This window comes from Patagioenas fasciata, chromosome 2 (assembly GCF_037038585.1).
Source record: "Patagioenas fasciata isolate bPatFas1 chromosome 2, bPatFas1.hap1, whole genome shotgun sequence".
Taxonomy (NCBI): domain Eukaryota; kingdom Metazoa; phylum Chordata; class Aves; order Columbiformes; family Columbidae; genus Patagioenas; species Patagioenas fasciata.
The window spans coordinates 162675415-162701587 of NC_092521.1; the positions used below are offsets into that span (position 1 = coordinate 162675415).

At 41.2% G+C, this 26173-nt stretch overlaps 1 protein-coding gene across 2 annotated transcripts in view; it reads left to right on the top strand.

Moving 5' to 3' along the window:
• Window positions 1–25606, top strand: part of XYLB (xylulokinase) — an 86035-nt gene extending 60429 nt beyond the window's left edge. Inside the window, exons 16-19 of one of the 2 annotated variants that reach the window (XM_065831072.2) lie at window positions 10213–10271; window positions 15046–15133; window positions 17358–17452; window positions 25323–25606. In XM_065831072.2, the coding sequence (XP_065687144.1) occupies window positions 10213–10271; window positions 15046–15133; window positions 17358–17452; window positions 25323–25406 (326 nt within the window). In that variant the 3' untranslated portion in view covers window positions 25407–25606. Of the gene's footprint in view, window positions 1–9759; window positions 9997–10212; window positions 10272–15045; window positions 15134–17357; window positions 17453–25322 lie in introns of those variants that run through there. The other variant, XM_071805338.1, reaches the window with a different exon arrangement.
• The last annotated feature ends 567 nt before the right edge of the window (window positions 25607–26173 follow it).

Genomic DNA, 26173 nt, shown 5'->3' on the forward strand with positions numbered 1-26173 from the left:
ATTATGCTAAGGACATTTATAATAAAGTATCTGCGTTCTTTGTGTTTGGGAGAGTGACTCTTTTCCTTTTATATATGCCATAAATCTCAGATTGTAGTTCTTTTTCTCTGCAGGCTATTAGGTTTCTGCAGACTCTATTTCATTCCTTAGCACCTATAGTTGCTTGGCAACAGCATCCGATTTACATGAACCCAGCCCCGTGAATGAATAGTTACCTGGAACCTTCCTGCACAGAAACCCCGAGAAATGTAGCAGTTCTTCCATTCAGTGTGACAATCATTGGGAAATATTAATTGCTTCTCTCTATTCATCTTTCTTTAGCCTTTATTTCTCAGTGAAAGGGGAAAAAACCCTGTATTCTATGTTTAGTTCTAGCCTGCCAGAGGTCACAAAATTAATTTATAAATAATCCACTCAGAAAGCAGGAGGTTTATTAATAGCAGAAGAATTTAGGAGTGTTCGGAACCTCAACTGGTACAAATGGTCCCCAGTGCTGTACTATGTGGGTACAGAAAGAGAGGTTCAGAGGCATGAAATAACCCGCTGTAGTCACATACAGAAGGTTCGTGTGGGATTTTTTTCTGCTACAGTAAGTTCTGTGTAGTCTTTAGGGAGAAGAAGGAACACATCTTTCCTACTCAATCTATTTGCTTCCCTTCTTGGCATATGGAATTTCTTTGAGCAAGCAAAATAAACACATTTTCTGGCTGCCTCAGCCTGGTGTTCTAGGAGCAGGTACACTCTTCCTATCAATTAATTTCATTCTTGCCAACTACTTTACAACTGGTAGGTTATTTCTATAGAGAGGAGTAGGAGGTATTAAAAAGAAAAAGCAAGAAGTGTTCTTCAGCAAAACCAAACATTGAAACAGTCTCACAGAACTAGGAGAAGAAGAGCTAACGGCAATTTTTGTGGGTGCCAAAATACTGAATGTAATAATTATTTTGAAAAATCTTGTGAAGAAAACATACAAATTGCCTTGTTTTGTAAGTTCTTTTCTGTTTTTCAACTGGCTTCTCCTTTGCAAAAATAAAATCATACTTGGGCCTCGACTCTCTTGCGTTGCGTTTCTAGAGGCCTTTGTTAATGGCGCTGATAAGATGCAAAGACGGGTGCTGAGGGAAGCAGAATAATCCTGAGATCTGGTGGAGATCTGGTTTACAAATCTAGGTCCCAAACTGATTTTTCCCCAAGTTTGTGGTGATTTGGGTTTCTCTAAAATCAAAGTACCTGTTAGGATGTTCTTTCCTCTTTTCACTCAAGTGATATTTAAGATCGGGTCATGGCACACTGTGCCTTTTAATGATATCCTGTGGCTTTAGGTAATGCTGAACTTGCAGCTGGTTATTATTATTATATTTTCTCCTGTGAACATATCTTGCTACTGATGCACAGACTGTAGATTAACTAATACAGAATCGAATGCATTTGTGATCTAAGTAATGAAGAGGCCTTTGTTCTATTCTTGGTTGTTCTACTGATTTTGTGCGACCTTGGGCGGCTCATTTATCTCCTTCCTTGCTTCTCTCATTTTAACCTTTGATGGACGGTGCCATATGTTGATTCGCCAGTGTAATTTTCTGTTTCCCATAGAAGATTTGCAAGGCTGAATATTGCTGTGTACGAGGACAAAAAGTTTTTAAGAATGAAACAAGGCTGTTTTTTGTGTTTCTAAGTAACTCAGTAGCAAGCATTATTTACTGATGGTGTGATCTGTCAAGCCACATGTGGTAATTATACACATCGGAGTTGTGGTAGGCATGGAAGGGTGTTTATTTTGCCGAGTTTCAAGCACGAATTTCTCATGTGTCAGAATATTGGGAGGAAATACTGAGCTGGGCTGCAATGCAACAGAGCACATTTTAAAAAATGTTGGTTTTAGTTAGCAGACAACATCTAACATAGCAGTGACCTTTTTTAAAAAACAACAAAATTTCGGGGAACATCTCACATGCTCCTGACTTTGGGTGAATGTTTCACCTCCAGTCCTGGGAACTGAGCAACAGAAGTTGAGTTTGCATCTCCAGGCATCCCAAAGGTGTTGGTGTGTAGCTCAGTGCAGAGCCCTCCTGAACGCCAGTTTCTATAAGTTGACATTTTCCTACTAAATATTGGGGTAGGCAAACTGACATCATGCACTGTCAAATACGCCTGGGACAGACATTTTTAATTCTCTTACCGACTCTTGCTCTTTTTTATAGTGGTTTCAGTGGTGAAGATGTTTCTGCTAGGTACTTGTAGTATACCAGCAGCATTGAGCATCGGTGGTTTGTGGTCTTGAAATGATGCCTTTTAATGAGTAGCAGAACTTAATATCCATAGCTTATCAAAAAGAAAGACAAGGTGCAATTTAGCTGTGGTCTGTAAGTGCCAAGAAGTGCAGGGGAAACCCAGTTCTATAGTAATGTTTTAACTGGAAGGTGAAAGCCGCAAAGATCAAGTGACTAGAAGTTTAAATAATAAAAACCTAAATTATGGGAAAAGTGCAAATATTTAACTTTATAGGTCGTTAAGCATGAAAATGGCCGGTAGATACAGTAAATGCTTTGTCACTTTGAGTCCTTCAGCTGAGATTCTGTGTCCACTCTGACCTTCCACATTTTTTGAGCTTTCGGTAGGGTATTAAATAGCTGGGTGTGATGGCCAGAATTTAAAACCCAGTTTGGTTCCCCTCTAGATCTTGTTTTCAGACTGTTACCACCAACTTCAGAACATTCATTTGAGAGTCAGTTAATTTGTCACGTTGGTTCCAGATTTCACGTTTATTTGCTGAATGGTGGGAATTCCAAAGTGGAAGGTGAAGGTAAAAGTGTTGCCAAGAGCCTATGAATAACTGTGCAAGTGTGGAGTAAATCAAAGCAGGTTGTGCTTTGTTATATTAAGCCTTTAACTGGAGCCCCAGCTATTTGATGGATGTTTGGACAATTGCTGAATAGTTTCCATGGTGATTAGTATTTTTCCCCAATACATACTATTTTTAAGTTTCACAGTTCTTACCATATCCAGACTTTGGATAGCAAAAGAGGAAAACTTGGAGTGGCCAAAAAATAAGATGTAAGCCAGTTCCGTTGGTATGTGAACCCATTTTAGTTTACTAACTCATTAATTGTATTACTTTCTTTTTTTTTAAGGAATTAATTCAGAACCAAGAATTTACAGAAGTTGGAGACAACGAGGGTTTATTAAATTACTTCTAGCAATAATGTCTTCAGGAAAGGACTTTTCCCCAAATAAATTTTCCGTCTTGGCCAAACAATTGTTCGGTGGTCCTTCTAATTTGTCTTTCATCTCCTTTCACAGATATAGTCTTCCAAAATATTCACCCTATATGTACAAAACTTTTGGTCTGAATCTGCTGCATTTCTCCCCCTCTTGCTGTAAACTCTAGTGCTGAGTTGTGGATTTTCTTTTTTATACATTACCATTGGAATTTATCCCAGGCTTCATCAAAATACTCTGTCAAATAGAAATCTGCGTCTCATAAAAACCAAACCAAACCAAAAAAACCCAAACCACAGCAAATTCATAAGCAATTGCAGCTCAGTGGTATTTCTGCAAGAAGTGCAAATATTTCAGAGGTCTTGTGGTGAGTGTGTCAATGTTATAACAATGTTATGACTATTGATCTGCTTGTTCCCAAATAAGTCTTTAACGTTCGCGTACCAAAGTTTTCCTTGCTGTATAACTCCGCTGAAGTCAATGAATTTGAATTCCCAAAGGGACTGTGTGTTGAGTAGATTTTGTTTCCTGTGGTACATCTTAGGCTCTGTGTGTTTTTGGGTAATCTGCAGTTATTTAAGGTGCTGTTAAGAGAGAATTTCTGTACGTGTTTTTTTAATGTTTATTTTTTCTGAAAGCTTTGTGTCAATGTTACACTTGAAATTCATATCTGAAGCGAGCTCGACCAAGAGGATTTTCAGAGTTGGGTAATTTGCTGTCTTTAAACAGGTTGTGAAATACAAAGTTTTGCCTTTCTTGAAGCACGGTCTCAGGAAAGCCAAATTTGGCATCCTCATGAAGAACAATTTCTGCTATTAGAAGTTGCTTGAGAACATAAGGTGACCCAGACGATCGGTAGCATATGAGTCTTGACTACAGATACTATTCCTACCCTGTTTTACGTAGGTGTGTGCGCATCTCCCCATTTCAGTGGTATTATCCTTGCCTTGCAGCAGGGTGATCAAGAAGCATCATGCAGTTCCCCCCTGCATCATTGTAGAGACTTTATCTATCTAAGTAGCATAAATGTTGAGAATATTACCCATATTTGTCATTGCTCCTGAGAAAATCGAGGCTTTTTTCCCCTGTTGAATTACAGCTGGTACGATAGGAGCTGTAGCCTCAGAGGCTGACGATCAGTTCTATCCTTAAAAGTTGTTTTTCTTCCCCAGGCACCGCATTTAATAAATAAGAAGAAATTCTATGTCTGGAAAATTTCTGATGTACATTTGAGCAATTGAAATCCTCAGTGAAATTAAAGCATGTTAAGAAAGATGAAAACTTCTTTGCTTAAAAGTAAGGTTTCTTCCAAACAAAATGATTCTAAGGAAACAGCCAACCTATATGGCATATACTGTTTGCTTTTCTTGCTGATGCTTCAAAGTGAAAGTCAGAGACACTTCTAAAAAATAGCTTTAAAATAGTTTTGATGAATAGCTGGATTGCTTTTAGAATGGTAAAAAATGGCTGAATTTGTTTGAATAGTTGACTTCAAGCTTGTCACTTATTCTCTCGGGCAGTTGTGATGGTCTAAATTAAAAAAAAGAAAGGGAAAATTAAAAAAATCAGAGTGTGCTCCAGTTTGCATTACTTTTACCTCGATCAGGTAGATAGTTTCTAATATGCTGAAGGCTGGTTCGTGGCAGTCTTTTATTTCTGTGCTCTGAAATACTTGGAGATGTTAGAAGTGGTGCAGCACAAGGAGGTAGAGAAGCAAGTGCCTTTGGACCCAGTCCTAGAACTCACAGGCACATAAAGGGCGCTCAGTGCCTTGTACGTTTTCATATTTTAAAGGGTATAGACAAGAGAAACCTTTTACCATAGCGGGAGTTGAATTTCACAGTCTTTACATGAATAAGAAAGATTAGCATGAATTTTGGAAGAGTTGATATGCAAGGAGGACGATTTTGGAACATTTGTTTTATAAATGGGACAAAATAGTCACATATTCTTGTTTTGTTTTTCTTGAATAAAAAGCTGGAAAATACTTTTTTTGAAATTATAGTGTTTGGAGTTAATCAGAGGAAAAAAGGAGGGGCCGATACTTTTCTTGTTGCTTGCAAATTGTAAATTGCAGTTATTCGCAATCATGCTTATAGCTGGCGTGGGTTCATGTGCATAATCAACTGCTTTTTGAATGCATGTTCTATTGTTCTGTTTTATTTATGGATTCAGTTGTGATGAGAAAGACATTATGAAGTTGTTTGGATGAAGCCTTGGAAACGTCTTTTAGGAGTTCTGAAAGTCAGCGAGCGCCTGCAGTTTGGGGTACAAGCCGTGTAGTAGCACTGGAAATTGCGATTAAACAGTTCAAGGGTTTTCAGCCTCAAAATGGAAGGTCAAATTCTGCTTTTGGACTTTGCGGTGCATGAGCCAGCAGAATTCTGGATTGACAGAGGCACATTGTCACCGTCCAGCTGAAATATCGCCAGATCCAAAAGCCCCGAGGTCAGGAGTCATCCCATCGATTTTTGGCGTCCGGACCCGTTAGCAGAATGATCTGACCCCGCTTCTGGGGGGTCCCTCCAGTCTCCTTGCACAAATGATGTGGCAGCAGACTTTTGGTGCTAATTATCAGTGCTAACATTCTGATTGATGAGTTTGCTTATGTGATTATTTTTCTTAATAGCTGTGGTTCTGTGCCAAGAGCATGGAGGGGGTGTTGGGCGGCTCGGGAGAGACTCGCCCCGGTTACTGGTTCCACTGTCTCACTTGCCGAATCCCCTTGGGCAACGCTTTTTGAGTCCGGACTAAAATCATTGTTCTTCCCACCACTTTTTGTCTTACTCTGCTCAAACTGTTTGCTTTTCTGGGCAGGTTCTGTGTTTGTAAATACACAGTGATGCAGAACTTCAGTATTTTTGAGACCACTCACAACAACTGAACACAAATAACAGTAATTTCTCTCCTCGGTGACAGATTTATTTCTTTTTCCCCTATGTGCCTTTCAAGGAAAGTAATATTTTGGCTGAAAACAAGAGCCAGGAAATGAACTTTACCATGATTCAGTTCTTGCTGGATCTGTGTGAAAGGCAGAATGGGGGTTGTCGTGTGAGTAGTAACACCCATGGAGTGGGCTGGCTTCTCAGTCTTGTGTGGGAAGGTGCCTTATGCTCAGTCTTCACACATCAGTGAACTTCTTTACTTGGGTCTTCCCCTCTCCTCCTGTCCAGTGGGAATTATTATTTTAACTGAATTTAATGAGATCAGTCACCACGTTCCACAGCAGGTAATAGATCTGCAGATGTGCACGTTGCAGGGTGACACCACAGCACGTGCAGCTGCAAACATTTCCTAGACAGGGTTAAAATTCTCTATCAGCTCTTTAAAAATCATTAATTTTTAAATAGGAAGGAAATAAACTGGTTGGTTAGGTACTATGCAGGCAGCTTTTAATTAAAAGATGTTTAAACCTGATTCAACTGTCGAAGAGTTGAATTCATGAAATATGTTTGCTACAGGATTTTTTTCTTTTTAGTAGCACTGTATTTAAATTCTTTCTGTGCACTGCCGTAGGGGATAGACGGCAGCTCCTGACAAATTCAAACACAGCTGGCTGAGAACACCACTAGTGATGGATGAACGATGTCTTTGTTAATGCCTCTGTATACATAAATGATGGGCTTGCTTTATTTATTTATAAGATGTATCCAATTACGCATCTCAGAGCAAATGTCCACCGTTCAGTAAAGCACACAATATTGGCATTAAAAAGACAATCCCTGAAATCAGTGGTCAGTGCATTTTCCTCACTCTATGGTGAGAGGTCGAAATTAGAGCTAAATCCAAAATTCAGCGAATTCAAGTAAGTTCTTTTGGGACCGACTCCTCATCTGTAAGAAGTGGCTCAAACTCAGCCAGGGGAGCCGTTGTCTGCAGATCTGTGTCGGGAAACACGGCGCACTTGAGTTCACCTGGGATCGCTCTTCCACCTGGTCTGGATGGACCAGTCCCACCAGTACGGAGGGTCAGACCCAGCTGTCAGACAGCGATGGCTGAAGTTCACCAGACTGTTACCTACTGGGATGTGTTTTGGTGGAGCGAACCTTCCTAATTATTCCAAGTGAAGGAGTAGCTTTATCCTAGGTTTTACTTTTTGTTTTTTTAATCTGTGTACATGCTGTTGTACTCACAAGCTGATCCATTTAGAACTTGAGTTGTCCAACCCACGCAAGCAACTTCACAGTGTAAATTAAGTTAGCTTCTTCTATCAAGTAGGTTAGCTGTATACCAAAGTAATTCTTAGTATTTTGCTACAGAAGAATTAGTCTGGATTAAGGCGGGTGTGCAGGTAATCAGGGTGTCAAACACTTTCAGGCTTAAGGTCTGTTTCCCCTCTTTGTAGATATCTAACTCAACTAATAATAGGGTGAATGCATACTCATGAGTGATTTCCATAGAATAGCTAATGCACAGTAAATTCAGCCCTACTTTTCTTACAGTAATGTGAACAGAAGTGCTCTGAGCTGCACCTCAAATCCTGGGGTCAGTTTTGGGCATTTCACACCAAGAAAGCGCTTGAGGTGCTGGAGTGAGTTGAGAGAAGGGAACGAAGCTGGTGAAGGATCTGAATCACAAGTGTGATGGGAGCGGCTGAGGGACCTGGGGGTTCAGCTGGAGAACAGGAGCTGAGGGGAGACCTTCTGATCTCTGAACTGTCTGAAAGGAGCTTGGAGCATGGAGGGGGTTGGTCTCTTCTCCCAAGGAACAAGTGATAGGACAAGAGGAAATGGTCTCAAGCGGAGGTTCAGATTGGATATTAGGAAAAAATTCGTAATGGAAAGTGTTGTTGGGCATTGGAACAGGCTGCCCAGGGCAGTGGTGGAGTCACCATCCCTGGAGGGGTTTAAAAGGCATTTAGATGAGGTTCTTAGGGACATGGTTTAGAGGTGGACTTGGCAGTTTGAGGTTAATGATTCGACTTGGTGATCTTAAAGGTCCTTTCCAACCAAAATGATTCTGTGACTCTATAAATTGATAGGGTAACCAAAGCCCAAATCTTCTGACCTTGCAAGCAGTAAGTCTCCTGTCCAGTCCTCCAGTTTTGATGCAAGCATGTTTTCTGTTCCAGGGGCATTGGAACCAGCGAGAGGCACATACTAGCCCTACCTGTCCAGTTGGCTATGGTGCAGTGAGAGCAGACAGCAAATTACACTGACAGAGCCCCAAAACACTTGGAAAATTGTTCACACAAGCCCTCAGGCAGAGAGCTGGCATGCAGGTGGAAGTGTGAGAAGCAGTTGAGCTAAGATGTGTTTGCATTTTCCACAGAGGTGGTTGCTGCTTGGCTTTACCACTTTTATATTGTCCACCATTCGTTCCTGATGGTGGTAGCCCAGCAGTTTATTAGGCCCCTTTCCAGAGGCAGCGCAGAGCAACCGTGTGTTATCCTTTGGTTTTAGCTGCTGCAAAGCGTAGCAAACATGTTTATTTGTTTCTCAATCTGTCTTGCTGGCTGTCCCTGAAAAGTTGTGTTCTGATGTTGTATATGGTAGCTCTGCAAGAATTTATATTCACGACAAGGTTTAGCAAGACTGAAATTGCAACTATTAGGCAAATCCTTTGGAGTCCAGTTTGGTTTCCAGGCACAGAGACTTACTAGTTATTTTTCACTGTTTTCTGTGCTGTTATGTTGTTGTGATAATCTTGGCAGGGATCTGTCACTCTTTGTTGGTATAATTGAAACTTGTTTTCCCCGAGGAATCACTCCGCTGTTTGTTTTATTTGTTTACTGACATTGACAGAGATTCTAATGGCTTTTAAAACCCAATTGTGCATCACTGAATATCCTCCAAAGAGGAAAATAAAATTCAATTTATCAGTAAAATAGGGTCACCCATGCAATGCTTTGTCTGGATCTCAGACTCCACCTGAGCACCCAGCTGTGGATCTAGAGGTGTCATGGTGAGCTGCATCTTCTCTTTGTTTCTAATTCTGTCTTCAGGGCTTTTGTCACTAAGGTACTTGAAAGGATAAATGACTAAGTTATTTAGGGCATCAGTGTAAGTTGACCAACTTTACCTCGTAAGAAATAAATTATCTTCAGCTTTTATTAAGAAGGAGGTTAAAATAACAAAACAATAACCACAATAAAATTCCCCTTTTGGGAGGGTACGCATGATGGTATCACTTATTAATGTCATAAATCAGGGTAATTAAGTGTCTAGATTTTATTAATATGCAATATCAAAGTATTTATGCATTTATTTTGTTTTAAGCCTTTAAAGAATTTCAACGAGATCGTTTGGACTACTCACATTCCTAATGCCTTACTTACTGAATTGTGGTTATGGGTAGACGTATGGCTTGTTGCATGCTGTGCTCCAGAGGAGCATGCACACAAATAAGAGACACAGGGTAGATATTCAGGTGTGTGACAAAAAGGGTGGGTTTCTTTAAAGGCTAAAGAGTGCAGGATAATTTTTTTAACACCCCCAAAGCTGTGGGTTTGCTTGGATGAAGATTCAGATATCTTTTTATTTTATTAAAGTGATTTAGACCATCTCTAATTACCTTTTGCACACTTCCTTGTCATTCAAGCATATAGGGATTGCCCAGGCTTCAGTGAACTCTGACTGTGAACACCACAAGGAGATAAGTTTGGAAGATACTGCTGATTTTAAAGGTTATCTGTCAGTTTGTATATATACAGCTAGGAGCCAAACCAATCTGACCTCAAATCAGAGCTGTAGAATAATAACACTCTGCCTTTCTTATTGTATATCTCTCTTGCAAATCCCCCTGACTTTGATAGTGCCATAATAATAATAGATCTGCAATATTTCTGTTACTTCTTCTGAGGAAGTGCTCTAATGTGCCTTGGAAAGGTGGGTAATTAGTCTTATCTCCTTTTTTTACAGAAGGTAAATTAGAGATACAGAGGGAACCCAGACCATCTGAAACCCACCTCCTTGTTCTCATTGCTTGGTTCAGTAGTGCAAAACTTGACAATGTGCACTTTCAATCTGATCTGTATGTCGTGTTGCCTTGCAGTGCCCAGAACAAGGATTTTGGCTACTGGTGGCGCATCCCACAATAAAAAGATCTTGCAGGTAAGTAGAAAATGAAATCCATTGGACTGAACTTGCAGTTACATGTGCATTTTTCCTTTAATGTACCGAACCCAAATCACTGCAGGTCCACAGGAAGGTGTAGACATGGGATTGTGAACCTGCTGTGGGTCTTTGGGGCTTTTCCTCAGGTTTAGTGTGAAAACCATTAGCCCAATGCTAATTTTGTATTGAACTTTAAAGGTTTATTTGCACTCAACTAGTTTTATGGAAGTGTGTCTGAAGCACTGATGATTTCCAGGTCTCATCGCTTGCATCAAATCAATTAGCAAAGAAACTGAGAAAAGGCTTGACAGAATACCTGAGATTTTTGCAGATTTTGTCATTCGGATCAAAGTTGGACCATGGATTTCAACTACAGAGGGATTATGCTCGTGCTGAACACACAAGAAACCTCACCTGAAACAAACCCCAAGCCCCTGCCCTTGTTATTCTGAGTATCTGTTACTTATTAGCATTGCGTCCCATACTGGAAGGAGACTACACTTCCATATAGTCCTCCCTCTTCCCACCTTCCTCTTCTGCTGCACTTGCTGCACATCCAGCCCTGGTTAAGATCCTTCATCCATCTTCTCAAGAACAGAGAACCACATTCTCTCTGCTTCTGCCTGCTGAGATTTGGCAAAGCCTTAGGAATGGCAAGAGGCCTCTCACCCGGCTTTTGCCATTGCAGAACATTTGGGTTGGGAATCCAGTTATCCGTGATGTGGTGTATTATCTGTCAATCCTGTGATGGTCAGCGAAGATCCAGTCAGTGACAGGGCAAAGGAAACTGGGTGGTGTTTTAACTTATCAAATGTAGATGTCTCCCTCCAGGTGAGCCAAAGAGCTCTCTGTACCCCACTGACTGCCTCGATGAGCTCCCCATTGACGAGAGGCTCCAACACTCAGCCTGTAGGTAGACATTTACACCTGTCTTAGTCTTGGCCTGAGTCCTGGCACTGAAGCTAGTCGACACAAGGTCCCTTTCCATCAACTACAAAGAATGTAGAGGCCAACATCAACGCCACACTGTATTCTTCGACCGTTGCAATCCAATCATATGAAAGAAAGGTCGTCTGCTCTGCAAAACCTGAGCTGGAATAAATGGAGAATAAATTGAAAAGAAAAAACTCTCTCTCCTGAGGCATCTAAACCACGTGTTTCTATAACCATTGGTTGTACAGCTGATTAGGACACAACAAATTTGGCATGTTTTGCCTGTAGATGTCACTTCTCTTCATCTGCTTTGGTTGTTTTGCTTTAGGAACTTGACGTTGGAAAATTAGCTGATAGGTTAATTGCTAAAAACATTGGTCCCTACTGGAGCAATGCTGCTAAGAATATGTCAGGAGAGAGATTGGATTAATAGATGAGTTTGCTTTTAAAGCTGTATTTCCAATGTACATGCCAGGAGGATTTCCTTGCTGAGGAATGAGGGCAGAGAACTGAATGTTCTTATAACATGTAATTCTGCAACATGCACAGCTGAAAAATTGTGGAGATGGGAGAGTGGTGGCTGTGGTGCTTCTTCTTCACGTGTGACAATACAGCTGCTTTTAAAACTCATTAGAAGTGTCTTAAAATAATATGATCAATACAGTGTCATTCACTTAATTCAATCACTGGTTAATTGGATCGTCCTTTTTAATTTAATCAAAACCTCAGAAACCGTATCAGTTGCATGAAGAATAATAGCTTTCACCCTTATCATGGTCAATTTTGGATAATTTGTTTGAGGGCTACAGAAGACTATCATTTAATTAATCAACATTTGGTAATTCCTATATTTTACACTGCAAAGAAGGCAACTTAGGAAAATCTGTTAAGAAAATATAGTAGGACAGCTTTTTCCATGGTTCTCGGAAGCTTTTTACAACATATATGGTGCTTGATTAATGACCACATGAAACACAGTGAAATATTTTTAACAGTAAAACCTCTAACAGTTTCTTTTAAAATTATTCATGAGAGAGACTACAGTTTCAAATGACTTTCTAAATATATGAACTTTGAATAATACGAGTTTTATAATCAAGTAGCACAAAAGGTAGGTGTTATTTGTAGTATTGCAGCACTTATTAGTATTCCGTATAGAACAGAGCTATATTGTATAAGGCTCTGCAGAGATGCAAAATTAAAAATAAAGACCTGTATTGTCCAAAGGATTGTACAATTCAAGCCTAAAACAAGAAATACCTATTGGAGATGAGATGAAGAAGCAGATGAGGGATGTGCTGAAACAAAATGGTAGCACTGGCTGGCAGGGTGGGCTGTGGAACCAGTGCTGTGTGACCTTATAATTTCCAGAGGGCTTTTTAATAGATACCATGAATAATCTTCCATTTGTCCGCTAGCACTGAAGCTCATGTATTGCTCAATGCTTGCTTACAAGCACAGTTAGGCAATACTGACTTGGCTGTCTTACCAGAAGAGAGTGTTTTAAGCTCAGGCTTCCCCTGGCTTCTAGTTAACAACCACCCACTTTCATTTAAAATGATGGAAATTGGTGATTTTCAAAGGTTTTGATTTGCAGGTTCCCCACAGACTTTCAGAGGAAGAGGCAAAATCCTTCAGAAGTGTCACATACTATTTTTTTCAATAGCATATATGGACTGAACTTCTTAGTCATCTTTTATGAAGCCCTGGGGCCCGTTATCAGTAGGGCTGTAAATTCCTGGATGGGGATTGCAGATCACTGATCCAAATGGTTTGGATTCCTGGACACTCTGGCCTTATTTTAGTGTTGATTATGTGGCTGTAAATCGGGTGATACACTGTTCCCTTTAGCAAAAGTAATAAAACCAGCACAAGTTAAATCTGAATCGTTACCTGTTTCTTGCGTTGCTCAGCCTGAGGTACACCTGCAGTCCTAGAGGGGATGAAACTGAAATGGATGGAGTTAGTTGAGAATGTTTTTGGAAAAGTGTTATTGAACCTCCTGTGTCCCTATCCAAATACATCTTGATTTTTCCCCTTCTGTATCAGTTTTTCTAAACCTACCCTGTGAGGAAGAGCAGATGTACTCTGGGAATGCCTGGTGTTGATTTCAATGCAGAATGATGTGTGGTCTAATAACTTTAGCATCTGTTGGATGCCGTTACAAATTCTTTGCCTGTAAGATTTTCTTTATCTTGCTTGAGCCAAATTGAGAAGTGTTGTGGTATATCTTGGTAGCTGAGTTTCCCTTGAATACAGGAAAATTCCTGGTAGATGTGGAGGCTGTATAGGCAGCTCCTATGTCATTCTTCCTGCTAACCTAACATTACAGCCTTAGCAGGCCTTCTTACTGTTGGAGCTTTTATATTATCAAAATTGAGAACTGAGGAGCTATGGCTGGTTCCTCTCTTCTTCCCACTTGGCTCAGCCACAGAATCACAGAATGTCAGGGATTGGAAGGGACCTGGAAAGCTCATCCAGTCCAATCCCCCCGCCGGAGCGGGAACGCCCAGCTGAGGTTCCACAGGAAGGTGTCCAGGCGGGTTTGAATGTCTGCAGAGAAGGAGACTCCACAACCTCCCTGGGCAGCCTGGGCCAGGCTCTGGCACCCTCACCATGAAGAAGTTTCTTCTCATATTCAAGTGGAACCTTTTGTGTTCCAGTTTGTACCCATTGTCCCTTGTCCTGTCATTGGTTGTCACCGAGAAGAGCCTGGCTCCGTCCTTCTGACACTCACCCTTTATATATTTATAAACATTAATGAGGTCACCCCTCAATCTCCTCCTCTCCAAGCTCAGGAGCCCCAGCTCCCTCAGCCTTTCCTCACACAGGAGATGCTCCACTCCCTTCATCACCTTTGTTGCCCTGTGCTGGACTCTCTCCAGCAGTTCCCTGTCCTTCTGGAACTGAGGGGCCACAACTGGATGCAATATTCCAGGTGTGGTCTCACCAAGGCAGAGTAGAGAGGAATGAGAACCTCTCTGACCTACTGACCACCCCCCTTCTAATCCATTGGCCTTCCTGGCCACAAGGGCCCAGTGCTTGCTCATGGTCCTCCTACTGTCCACCAGCACCCCCAGGTCCATTTCCCCTACACTGCTCTCTAATAGGTCATTCCCCAACTTATACTGGAACCTGGGGTTGTTCCTACCCAGATACGAGGCTCTACATTTGCCCTTGTTATATTTCATTAAATTTTTCCCCGCCCAACTCTCCAGCCTGTCCAGGTCTCTGGATGGCAGCACAGCCTCTGGCGTGTCAGCCACTCCTCCCAGCTTGATGTCATCAGCAAACTTGCTGATAGTACACTCTATTCCCTCATCCAAATCGTTGATGAATATGTTGAATAATATAGGCCCCAGTACTGATGCCTGAGGCACTTCACTAGATACTGGCCTCCAACTGGACTCTGCCCCATTGACCACGACTCTCTGACTTAACACAATGGAAGAACATAAACACAATGGAAAAAAACAGGCACCAGTTGTGGTTTCTGAGCAGATCTCCTTGCCCTGCTGTAAGCCCTTGGCATGGGCAGATTGTGTGGGCTTATGAGGGAGACGATGCTTGAACCCCGACTTCTCTGAAACTGTAATAAAGAGGTCCGAAGAGACATGGGACTTTGCTTCCTGGCTGCAGTTCCATCTCTAGCTCAGATTTACCAGTATTCTGTAGTGTGACAAGTTCAGGACTCGTTGCCTGTGGCGCTTCTTTCCGTGGGTTCCCAAATACTTGGCTGGGGTGTACGGTAGTTATTTGTTTTCCTAAGAAGTGGTAGGGGATCGCTTATCCCTTGTCTTTCATGGACACGTGTAACTGATGCTTTGATACTTCTCAGGTCCTGTCTGATGTGTTCAACGCACCGGTGTACACCATTGATACTGCCAACTCTGCTTGTTTAGGAAGTGCTTACAGAGCAATTCACGGTAAGACTGTAAGGAGATACTCCTGAGCGGTACGGGCATTTAATTTAAGTTGGTTAATACTTTGGATTAACATTACTGAAAATGAGGGGAGAACAAAGCTGTGTGGTTTGGACTAGAAGGTCGCTCAGGTCAAAGAGGGTTTTTTGCTTTTAGAATGCGTGGATCAATGTCAAGAATAACATATACATTATAATTCAAGTCTGGTGGTTGCTTCTCAACCAAGGGATAGGGTGTGGAAAGTGTTGATACTGACAGGGGAAGGTCTAGGACCTTAATGTGTTTAGTTAGTACTTCCACGTGCCACTCCTGGAAGAACAGAGCCAAATAAAGGTCTTTGTGTAGCCTGTGGCCCCGGTCTGTGGAGCAGGTTGTAAGCTGGATTTCTGAAATGGTCAAACCAAACAAGAGATCAGTCCTAGCAAAGAAGATCAGAGAGGGCAGGGACAACAGGAACAGTAATATTACTGGCCAAGTAAATATTATTAAACCTATGTGTATCTTCTAGCTCTTAAATGTCAAGATGAAGGACATGCAAGGTGTCCTGGGCTCTGTGCTCGAGTATGCGCTTTCCCTTGTAAAAGCATAAATCTTGGGATATGCCAAGGTTCACCAGTCATTTTGTTTGTCATATTACATCACTCACTGTAATGCAACTGTCCAAGTCCCAGGTTTAAAGTGTTAATTAACTTATATCTGTTAATACATGTAGGTGTATGTTAAGGGTGGGCCATCAGGCATTTAAGAGTTGGATCCCAGGAAAGAAATTTTATTCACATATTTTAAAGCAGTTTCTAATGTCTTACAGCTAAACAAATCAAGGAGTATGTATCAAGTTCTGAAGTCCTTATTTATGCCAACTTTTGTTAGTCTCAGTTTTTGTAATTAGAAGCTTTAGAATTGGGACCTTAATACATGTATAGCTTCTGTACAAGTTTCTGTAAGATGCAACAAGCATGGAAAAGATAACATCAGCCATCAGAAGAGATCAGCCAAGTTTTAATTTTGGAAACAAATTCTACTGTCACATTAAAGCATCTGAAGCCTACATGCTCTCTTGCATTTGAAAACAGCACGGAAAATTGCACAACCCAAACTTGAGTTGATGTGTTTAATGCACACAGCATCTGTATTTCCAGAAGACACAATGTTTCTGTCAGGCAAAGCACGCTTTTGCAGGACAGTGGAATCAGTGTTGTTACATTATCAGTATGTTAGAAGCCACAGTGGGACTGTTTTTCCACCTTGGGGCCTAAGTTTCGAAACTGCTTTTCTCTGTACTTAAATTTTGTCTACTGCATCAGAAGCCGCCAGAAGCTTCCCTAATGCTACAGGCAGATTCCTTGCCCGTGAATGGCAATGTGGAATCATTAAAGTTTGTGCAGATATTTTGTATGTATGGAAGATGTGTATTCCCTCTGCCAACTTAGCACATGAAATCTCGAGGCTTGTTTGACAGGGCGCTGGAGTGAAGATTTCAGATGCCAGGCTGACAGAGGGACTCCATAGCTCAGGTACCCTGCCAGCTGAGCCCCAGGGATGTGCTGTGTGCGTTTCTAAATGGCATTTTTGATTGATGCTTTCAGCTGACTCACTTTTGGCCAGGCAAAGGAATTGAGTAAAAGTGAAGACTTGCTAATATAAATGAAATATTGATGGCAAGGGCTCCTTAATAATATTAGAGTGTACATCTGCAAATAGGGTGTTCTATAGTTAGCCTGGGGTTCTTAGCAGATGTACAAGGAGCTCCTGAAATGCTGCAATTCACCTGTAAAGCAACATGTGGTAGTAGCAGAACTCCCCTATTATTCTCTTTCCATTTACATAAATATATTTAATAATTTGTAGCATATTTTCTTGACAGTGTTTTCACTTCTCTTCCTTTTTTGTTTAGTCACATTTTTCTTGAATCCTTTGCTTCCACATATTTTCTTTGCTGTTTGCAGCACTGTTATAACCATAAATAATTACTGATATTGTCAAGTAGCGTTTCTGCTGCTTACCTATTCTCCAGGGTGTGAACTGAGTGATTGGCAAAAACTCAATCGCAGAGTCCCCACTTCCTGGGCTAGCGCGTAGGAATGTAAGATCTTCTGCCATTTATCCTTCAATCCTGAATGCTGACCTGACCAGGGAAGATCAATATAATGTATTAATTTGCCAGGGAGTCAAGGCACATCCCACATCGTGCTTTTTGCATTGATCAGGGTTGTGATTCTTATTGCAGGGCTTGTAGCTGAGACGAATGTGTCCTTGGCCGATGTCGTGAAATTAGCACCGGAGCCTCGATTGGCTGTTACACCGACCGCTGGGGCTGAGGAGGTGAGCAAGCTTGGAAATACCATTTTTCTTCTCATTTGCTATCTACTTCAAAATGTAATGGTTTACTAATTTTTCTAGTAAAATAGATTAGTTTAAGGAATATTTGGTTACGCAATTCTTACTCCTTGTTGTAAAGATAGATTTGATTTTGGAGAGATCTTTAGTGTTTTAGTGATGCAATAATCTGATCACTCCATCCAAGTCTATGACAGTGATTTGTCATAGACTTGGATGCAAAAGAGAGCAAAATCTCTTCCTCAAGGCACAGAAAAAGTTATAAAATAGTTCAATTTGGACACACGTCAGTGAGGTTGTAACTGATAATATTGACAAAATAGTCTTACCTTGTTTGTGGCAGGCAGCATGGAAAAAGGCATGGTGATAGTGCTTTCAGGTCTCTTGGAAAACACTCCCCAAAATCCTTCCTGTCTGATATTAAAGTGGTCAGCAATTGTGTATCTTGTAGCTCCCAGTTGGAAAGTGTGCCAGCTGGGAGGATTCAGTAGGCACAGGTCTTTGGTATCGTACCCATCCTGGGAATTTCAGTGCATGCGAAGGTGAAGCTTGTGCTTTATGGGGCAAAATATAAATGAGATATTTTATTGTAAAGCAAAATAAATTGTCATTTCTTGCTAATTATGCGGTTCTAGGCCCCATAAAACCAAGGAAGGAATTGTTGTCTCAGGCTCTCCAGTGCAGCCCTGCACATCTCGCTATGAGGTGCCAAAAGCCTCAGTTTACAACAGCTTCTGAAATATAATGTCTACTAATAAATAAACAATGCAATATAGCAAGATTCCCAGAGAACAAGTTAAAATAAGCAAAGGTGAATCTACCTCTGTCTTCAGCTGTGCAGAAACTTCTTTTACATCAACACAGCCTTACACTCTCCATTTATGAGATTTGGATGTGCCCTAACTACAGGCAACAAGGTTTTAAAGCTTTTATTTAAACTGGGAAATTAATGATCTGCCAAAACTACTAACTCCCAGCTACATGTGTAGTGGAGCACAAGATATCATCGTGAGTAATAACAGAAATGATCACGCTGCATTGTGCCTGCCAGCGTATTATTTAATTATTAACTGAGACGGAGGAGCTCAGTAATCGAATAGAAGTCCCCTTCAGAAATATTAAGACATTGAATAATTTAAACTTGATTGATCTGATCTCATTTACTCAACCTTCCCCCCTCATTTTAAAAGATAAAATAATTAACAGCAGTGGCCTGTGCCGTGTGTATGTTGCAGCTGAAGCCTTCCGCAGGGAATACACTTCAGGAGCACATCCCCAGTGTCTGATTCAACCTCACGTTGCTGCCCTGTTCACCCCCAAAATGCTGTTTGCCGAAAAGCTGCCAGGTTGGCTTGTGTGGAGGTGGGGAGTGCTCAGAGACCTGTTTGTGACCCCCTGGTGCTGCTTCAGCTGTAAAACTCAAGGACAGGGGATACAGCTGTCACTCACAGGGACCTGCACAAGCAGCAAAGACCTTGTGCGCTTGCAGGGGCCAAGCAAACCCAACGGGAAGGATCAGCAGGGAATTCATTTACCTCTTTCTATTTTACTGTCTGCATAAAATGGCCTGGAAGCTAAAAGAGTTAATTATCTCCCTCTCGATACTTTTCTTCTCCTTTTCCACTTGGTTAGACCTGGCTCTCATAGCACATCTTTTTATTGGTTTTAAATGATGTACAGCAGTGAATTATTGCCCCAGTCGATAGGAGTGACTGATGAAGAAGGTAGTGGCCAAACAGCATGTGAAGGAATAACCGTTCTTACTCCTTAGCTTAGCTTGCCAGCTTCATTCCATTAAAAGCAGGTTCTTGCAATTACGTATTCCACACCATTTTTTTTTCCTTCCTTTCTTATAACGTTACAGTTGATGGTGGATTCCCAGGCTAGTTTCATGGCTGTGAAACTGCAGAAAGCCAGAGGGCCTGTCAGTAGTACAGTGTGTTAGCATGAACACTGCAGTAAAAATTCATAATGTGATGAGTCAGTTTGATTCTGTTTTTTACAGAGCTGCATCTCCCTGTCCATCCAATTTCATTCTGTTGAAGTTAGAGGCTTTCACTTAAATGACGGTTCTTTTTATAAACTTCAAAGTCATCCTGAGGTTAAGTTCTGTCTCACTGAGGAGCTCTTCTGAAAGAGCGTGGCTAACCAATGTGAAATTCCCCGGACCCCTTCCCTGCATTTTTTGGATGGCTACAGCTAAATCTTGGCAGGATGGAGAAAAAACAGGTCATAACACAGCAATCTGCTCTGGTTTCATCCTTTCTTCCTGGTATAGGTTGGAGGCAACATGTGTTAAATCATTGGAGGGAGGTAAATCTCATACAGACAGAGGTCAAACAACAGCTTGATGCAGCTTCACAGCCAAAGCTTTTGCATGCAGTAGGGCTTTCTGGGAACCAAAAATGCGAGAAGTGTTTCTTTGGTTGCTGAAGGATCATTTGTGATGAGTGTGATTTCAAAAAGGAAAAGCAGGGTACGCAGAACAGCTTTTCTGGTTCAATCAAGCTGATGGGCAGGTAAAACAAAGTCACAAGGTGGGAGACCCAAGCTTGTGATGGGTGATGAGTTAGTAGCAACTGAAGTCCCGTAAGTTCCAACTTGTCAGGCAAAAGGTGACTTTATCCTGGAGCAGACCAGCCTGCCTGGAAGAGACCATTTCCAAGAAGATAAATCCCTCTCTGTGGCTATGACCTTAAGTCTCTGAGCTGCACCTCATTGCACAGTGTATTTGTAGGGTGTGGGGGCTCACCCAAGTTGAACTTGTTTCTAATTCTTTCAAGACCCAAACAAGTCATAAAGTATTCTGGTGGTAACCACCCTGGTGGTAATCCTTGGTCACTTACTCAACCGGGTTAGCTGAAATGAGTCATCTGTGGGTTAACCTGATGAATCCTTCTCCCCTGTTTTCAGAATAGAAAATATTAACAAGTCATCTCACCCCTTTGGAGCCTCCTCTCTCCCTCAAGAAGATTAATCAGAACCACTAAGCATGACAGAAAAAAACAGGAGATTCTAGAGCAATAAATATATGTTAACCGACAGAAAGAATCTATTATTCCAGCATTAGAATTCAGCTCTATTTTGGTAATCTATTAAAACAGAGATGGTTGCCTAGTTGGTTAATTAAGTAAAAAAAGCATGAGAGTGAACATGATTATCTGGAGTTGATCAGTTGTGTTTATACAAGCTGTGTGCCTGTCATGTACTGTCAGATTTAATGTAATAGTGTCGTGTAGGGTTTTGTAGGGAGAAGGTGTAGTGCAGTTCACTACCTCTGGATGTATAATTTTGATTGCATTATTTGCTCTACTGATGTATAAATCTTGCAAAAATTCAAGAAGGGAAAATGTAGACCTAACAGCTTTTGTTTACTGTGCTGAATTGCCTTGTAGGTAGATGTATAGAAGTGACCTTATTACCCAGGAAGGTTATAAAGACCTATTTATTGATTTAAAATAATGATAGTTTTGTTGAGTTAGATTTTGGAGGGGGGAGGTTGTTTTCTAGAATTGGTTTAGTTTAGTAATTTTGTGCAAAGCAGGTAATAACAACACAACCACAAAATACAATAGGTATTGATGGGAGTTTGATTAAGGTGATTTGTGTAGCCAATAATTTTTTAAAAATCTGTTAAACTGATTAATGTAGGCTTACAAAGTGAATATCTGAAGTAAATAAAGTGACAGCTTGAGGTGTGGTTCTTTGAAGGAGTCTTCAGAGTATTTCAGGACACTGTCACATTCTTTCTGCTTTAAGAGTAGTCTTTCTGTGTTAAGAAAGATGAAAAACTGCTATGATGCACAAATAAAACATCAGTGTCTCTTGATTTCTTAAGCAAATCTCTTTGAGTAATTTGAGTTTGGTTTACACAAAAAAAACCCCCACAAACCTATCAAAAGTAGCAAGTGTTTGTGAGAGACTGATTAATTTAAATCTATTCAGGGTAGATTAAATGCACTCGGGTAGATTAAAATTAGATAATCATCAGCATCATCTTTTTAATTTGTAAATTTTGAATTGCTCCAATCATTGGCTAACATAGCATTGCAGGAGTAGAAGGATCCATGTGGATTGTCACTTGTAGTAATAATTTGTAGCTGGTTTTGCTTTTGGAAGGCGACAGAGACAACATCCCCATTGTCCCAGACGTTGTACAAAGAAACAGTAAAATCCCCGTTGAGTTAATAGGCTGGTGCGATGGTGAGATACAGTCTGAGGATGACATATTTGACTTGGAGTAGAGAGCAAGGTAACATTTCTTGGAATGCATTTTCCAGGGAGGGCAGGTTAAGTTATTCTCTGTTATAATGCTATATTTATCATTAGCAATTTCTTAGTTATTCATGGGACTGTCGGAGTGTGGCCAAGTTGTCCCAAGGGGACAAGTTTAGGGTTTGTAAATGAAGCCATCAGAGTACTGCTGATGTTGTGGAGCAGGCTACAGAGAGCAGCAGGAGAAAAGGCCATAACGTAGCAAAGACAATTAAATTATGGACAATAATAAGGTTCATGTTGTGATACATGTAATTACTTTTGTTAAATATCACGGTTTGATATATTACATTTGAGGCTATGACAGAGAGGGGATTTATATTCCTGAGTTTTTATGCATCATTGAGAGTTCTTTATTCCCTTTGGGCCTCAATTATAAAAATAAATCTATATAATGGCCTCAGGAAAAAGGCTCCTGGAATCGCTTAGGAGGAGCTGCCGGAGGTTCCACGGGGGCAGTTCAGTCGTGGCAGATGTGGAGAAGCATCTTTCACAGCCACACGTGTGCGTTCAGGCCGGGTTCTCGATCCATACAGTTCGACTTTTCTTCTCTGTACTTCAGAGGAACTGCGTTGCTGTGGCCCCAAATTTCAGCTGGTGTTAAGCTGACATGTAAAATACCGCTTGTGAAAAGCTTGTGGTACTGCTGTGCATGTCGGCCATGATGTACTGACCAAATTACAGCCAAATTCCCCGAGGAAGAGGAATTTAAGACTTTGGCTTTACCCGAAATGAACACGGATAGAATACGAGGAATAACCTTTTTTATTATTATTATTATTATTATTTTTTTCAGATGGTCCATAATGCAGCATTTGTTCACACTAATGGCCGGGAAGCTTATTGCAAATGCCTGAATTTTCTCGATTAGCAAGCTAAGTGCTTAAGTCAAATAAACAGGAAAAGAAACTGTATCAGTAAATGCTCAGTAAATTATTGCCCCAGTAATAATCAGTAAACAAGTTCATTTGTTTTGACACGTTTTAATTTAGGGTGATGTATTAACAATAATACTTCCCAGCCTTCCGAGTAAATGCGCTGTTGTGTATTTTGTAGAAATACTGCTGGGTTAGCAATATGGAGCCTGCTTTCTCAGTGGCTGAGCTCGCTCACCAAAGCAGCTCTGTTGTGCTGAATTTTTGTTGAGAAGTGCCTAGGATCTACCTAATTTACAGAACAGCAAAGTAAGAAATAGCAAGGTTTAAATGTAGAATGAAGATGCCATTTTTGTTTGACATACTGATAGTCCCAGTATAACCGTAGTTGCCTGCTCAGTATTTTGTTTACTCTGATGTGCATATTTAGCAGAAATGAGAGCAATAGTGTCCTTTGGGAACATGAAAAGTATATATATATGTACTTCACCAAACCCCCAACGCCCTTTATGTAGTCGGTTAAAAATACCATGCGGAGTCATGTAGCATTTCATAATAGTGGTGCATTTTATTTTCTAATCACATAAATCTCTATGGATCTCAGTATCCCTGTTCTGTGGAGAAGAAGAGAGGAGTTGGGCTGCTTAAATGTTAAATGACTTGCCCAGGGTTACTGAATGAGTCTGTTGCACAGATAGGAGTAAGTTCTCTGTTTTAGTCAGTGTTAAGACACAGTAAGGTTCAGTTTATTACTGTGAGATGGATTTAAAAACTGTCCTGATGAGGCCTTGGCTAGCGAACAGTGTCTGTTTGCATTTGCTGTAGGTGCTCCTTCCCTTCTTCTCCTTAATGTACTTAATTTCTTGAAGAAATGTGCTTTAGCTTCTGTAACACCTGGTTGGTAAAAGGGAAGAGTTGATCAAAACAGGCTCTTTCTGCAGAATTTGTCCATGAAGTCGCTCTCACCTGTCATGGTGGAAGTGGGAATGAAGAGATAAATCCAGGTTTTGCTGCTCAGACTGAAAAAGTTGTTCTGAGGAGGGAAACACAGAAACCGGGTATTTTGCTAACAATTGAAACACAAGAACCAGACAATGCTAATTCTTTATTTCCTAGATGAGAACACTGCAAACTCTTGGTATCTTTTTCTTTCATCTGAGAAAGTGTGGCTGTTAGAAACACCAAGGCAGCTGTAGGACTGTGCATAAAACTGCACAACAACCCTGTCTCTTCCTACAGCCTCATAGTTTACACTTGAAACATCTTCCTCCTGAATTTCTCATGCACGTACAGTTGTTGGTCATGGCTCTTATCTGGAAAAGGATAAAATGCATTTAAATGCTGGATCTCACTTATTGATGAGAGCAGTAATTCAGTTTACTGGGTATGATTCATTATGGCTCTATAACCTCTCTGAACCTGAAGCCAGGAGCGAGACTGCCCTGATTATGAATAACATCAGTGCAGAGGGCTTGTAGACGAGACTGGCGGCCCCGAGGATTCATTGCGGCAGAGATACGACCTTATGGCATCCTCCTAACGACGGCCCGAGCCTGCACCAGACCCCGTGCTGGCTCCTGGCGGTACCTTCTTTGTGCTCGAGCCAGCAAGTGGGTGAAGCTGTCCTGGTACGGCTTGTCAAGCTGCTGATTTTATTAGGCGGGCAGTTAAAACCAGGGGGAGGAGATAAGGAAGAAAGCGCATCTCTAAGATCTAGATGAAGTACAGTTTTGGGTTGGAGCCAGCAGTAGGGCTGCGCTCTATTCAGGGTTTCTGCTGTGTAACCTGGTCACGTACAAGCAGCTTATCTTCTGCGATGTGCCCTGTGATGAATTTGAAGCAGAGGGGGGAGAAAAAAGTTAACAAACGAAACAAATCCCAACATGTATCTCTTCCATATCCAAAAGCATAGCGCGTGTTTGCATCTGGGGTTTTGAATACATTTGAGTCTCAATTCTTCTTTTTATGGTTGTAACCATTCTGGATCTAAAAATTCCTGCAGAAATCTAGATAGGGAAATTCCAAACAAAAGCAACCTGGATACTCAGCATGGTTGTGGAAAGAAGTTGGGTTTGTCCCCCTGGGATGAAGGAGTGAGGAGCCTGGCCGTGTGGCAGACTGTAGATGGGGAAAAGTCGTGGCTGTGAAAGACGTGAAGAAGTTAAATAGGTAAAGGAGTATATGAGAGGGGCGGCAAGTGTATTTCAGAAGGCCTGGTCAGCAGATTGGCCAAGGAGGACTTTTCTGAGGGTGGTGTTTGGCTGTGCTCATTAGCAGGGCAGAGGAGGAGGGACAGAGGCGATGATCCGTCCCCAGGGAGCGGAGGGAGGCAAGGACAGTTCTGCCTGGGTGGGTAGGACGGCTGTTACGAGGGGACGTGTCAGACAGGGAGAGGTGACTTCAGCAGAGCCGCTTCCTCTGGCAGCGATGACTTACAGCAAGAACACAGTCACCATACGTGACTGACACAAACTCCTGTGTGTCACAAAATTAAGCCATGAAGGAGATGGTAAAAAGGACCGTGACATTTGAAGAAGGAAGACTCTGCAACATTTTCTTGAGCAAACTGGGGAAAAAAACTCCTAAACCTTCAGGTACCTGTGAAGATGCTGCATTTTTCAGGTCTGAAGATGTTTTTTAACAGCAGCATGATTTAAAAGTCTGATATTTCAACCTAGACATAATTATTTCTTTTTCCTTTTTAGCTCTATCGTCCACTTCTGAAAAGATATGCTGAGCTTGAACAGAAGGTTGTCTGCAGCCCAACCTCGTCTTGTCTTGTGAGATAGAAGGAAACAAAATTTATAAGTTGGCTGAAGAGTGGACTCCCAAGGAGAAGATCAGAAAGGATTTGCTCAGACTTAACTGGCGCTGTTTAAATCATCTTGTTCCTCTTTGCAGACAAATAATTTTTAAATCTCTGTTTGAGTGTGTCAGTGGAAAAAATTACATGGTGATTGAAAACCCGATTAAAAAAGCATCATGTTGCTCTGCGTGTTTGTGACTTCAGTTTTTCTTAGATATTTCGGGTGCTTGCTGTTTTGGAATAGCTGGATGACAGAGTCAAGTCCAGTTTGTGTATAAATCACTCTGCCCATCTCTACCAGCTTTGTTTTCATGTGTTTAGTGTGCCAGCCTCTCTGCATACCTATCTAGCATAGTATCTTAATTCCACAACTTCTCATGCTTAAATCTTTTGAAACTATCTTTCTGTACCTCTGTACCTTGTCGATGTTTGTATCTTTGCCTACACGAAACCAACAGAAAGCGTAAGCGCACTGACTTAATCCCATTTTTCTTTAATATGTGGAGATTTGTGGTGTGAAGACTGACTAAAGTCTTTAAAGACTCCCTGGGATCCTCAAAGAAGGGGAATTCTTGTTCCATGATGCTATGGAAAGTCTATTGTGCGATAAAACATGGATGTGGTTGGATTTTATAAATTGTGGAAAGCGCAGAGGCCTAATGTCATAGAGACCATTGCGCAATGTTTTACTTGGCATTAGATTTGTAAAAAAGAAGGGAACAAACGTGAAGTTTTACATGTTTCCCTCCC